This window comes from Piliocolobus tephrosceles, unplaced genomic scaffold, assembly GCF_002776525.5.
Source record: "Piliocolobus tephrosceles isolate RC106 unplaced genomic scaffold, ASM277652v3 unscaffolded_28739, whole genome shotgun sequence".
NCBI lineage: Eukaryota > Metazoa > Chordata > Mammalia > Primates > Cercopithecidae > Piliocolobus > Piliocolobus tephrosceles.
Genome location: NW_022311797.1, coordinates 111 through 2,009, shown reverse-complemented (window position 1 = coordinate 2,009; position 1,899 = coordinate 111). Strand labels below are relative to the sequence as shown.

The 1,899-nt window shown below is 46.4% G+C and overlaps 1 gene segment (V, D, J or C); it reads right to left on the bottom strand.

Moving 5' to 3' along the window:
* Positions 1-1,217: 1,217 nt before the first annotated feature.
* On the bottom strand, positions 1,218-1,883 carry LOC111535542. The segment is given in 2 exon segments: positions 1,218-1,642; positions 1,729-1,883. Coding segments are annotated over 2 exon segments (456 nt in total).
* Between the last annotated feature and the right edge of the window lie 16 nt (positions 1,884-1,899).

The window sequence follows — 1,899 nt, the reverse complement described above, 5'->3', positions numbered from 1 at the left end:
GTGAGGTAGTTCACTAATTATATTGCCCCCTAATTTTATGCATCTTGCTGCAAAAGACACAGTTTCATTCCTTATTGTGGCTAACTAGTATTGAATTGTGCATACATGCTATATTCTTTTATAAAATCATCCATTGGCGGACACTCAGTTTGACACATGTGCTACTGAGAATAGTTTTATGGTAAGCACAGAAGTGTGGGTATCTTTTTGAAATAATGGTTTATTTTCCTTTGGGTAGTTACCCAGTAGTGGGATTGCTGGACCAAATGGCAGGTCTATTTCTAGTTTTCTGGGAAATCTCCATACCATTCTCCATAGAGGTTGTACTCGTCCACATCCTCATCAACAGTGTCTAAGAGTTGCCTTTGTTTTTCATCCTCACCAACATCTGATATTTTTGAGTTTTTAGTAATAGTCATTGCAACTGGTGGAAGATGATATCTTATTGTGATTTTAATTTGCATTTCCCTGATGGTGAGTGATGTTGAGCATTGCTTATATATTTATTATCCATTTCTATGTGTTCTTTTGAAAATGTCGCCTGGTGCGGTGGCTCAGGCCTGTAATCCCAGCACTTTGGGAGGCTGAGGCGGGCGGATCACAAGGTCAGGGGATCAAGACCATCCTGGCTAACACAGTGAAACCCTGTCTCTACTAACAAATACGAAAAACTAGCCGGGCGAGGTGGTGGGCGCCTGTAGTCCCAGCTACTTGGGAGGCTGAGGTAGGAGAATAGCATGAACCCAGGAGGTGGAGCTTGCAGTGAGCTGAGATTGCGCCACTGCACTCCAGCCTGGGGAACAGAGCACCAGACTCCATCCCAAAAAAAAAAAAAAAAAAAGAAAATGTCTACTCATGCCCTTTGCTCATTTTAGTGGGTTTATTTGGTGCTTGTTGCTGTTGTTGTAGATTTGTTTGAGTTCCTTGCAAATTCTTCATGTTAGTTCCCTGTCACGACCAAAGTGTGCAAAAGTTTTCTATCATTCTGCAAATTGCCTATTCATTCTGTTGTTTTGAAAAAAAATCTTTAGGTTAATTAAGTCTCATCTATTTTTTTTTTTTTTAGATAACAGGAACCTTTCCTTGCTGAATCGTCGTCAAACAGGATACAGCTTCTGCTTGCATGAACCACTAGCAGGGCACACGCCATTTATTAGTAAAGAAGAGGGAGGAAGACAAGGCTCTGAGTCAGATGGGGATAAGAAGCCCAGGCCCTGTCAGGAAAAGGCATCTCAGCCACTCTTTCCTGTTCTGCAGCGGTGGGGAGGGAGCACCACTGAGAAGCAGTCCGGGTTTTTGTACAGGAGGCGCCCTGGGCTGTGTGTCTGTGGTCTCCGTGCACAGTAATATGTGGCTGTGTCCACAGGGTCCATGTTGGTCATTGTTAGAACCACCTGGTTTTTGGAGGTGTCCTTGGAGATGGTGAGCCGGCTCTTCAGCGATGCACTGTAGTATTTATCATCATCCCAATAAATGTGTGCAAGCCACTCCAGGGCCTTCCCTTGGGGCTGACGGATCCAGCCCACACCTATACCACTAGTGCTGAGTGAGAACCCAGAGAAGGTGCAGGTCAGCGTGAGGGTCTGTGTGGGTTTCACCAGCGCAGGACCAGACTCCTTCAAGGTGACCTGGGACAAGACCCCTGTGGAGAAAGCATAAGAAGATGAAGCCCGCGAAGAAAAGAGCAGATGTTTCACCCCTGAAGTAATGCTTGACCACAGCACTCACAGGACGGCACAGTCAGCAGCAGGAGTGTGGAGCAAAGCGTGTCCATGGTGGGGCACAGGAGTCACTGAGCCAGACCCGGTGCTCAGCTTTTCAATCGTGAGGAGGGTGGAGCTGGTGGAGATTTGCATCCCTCATCTGAGCCCTACTCTATGGGGTGCACTCAGGTCTCAG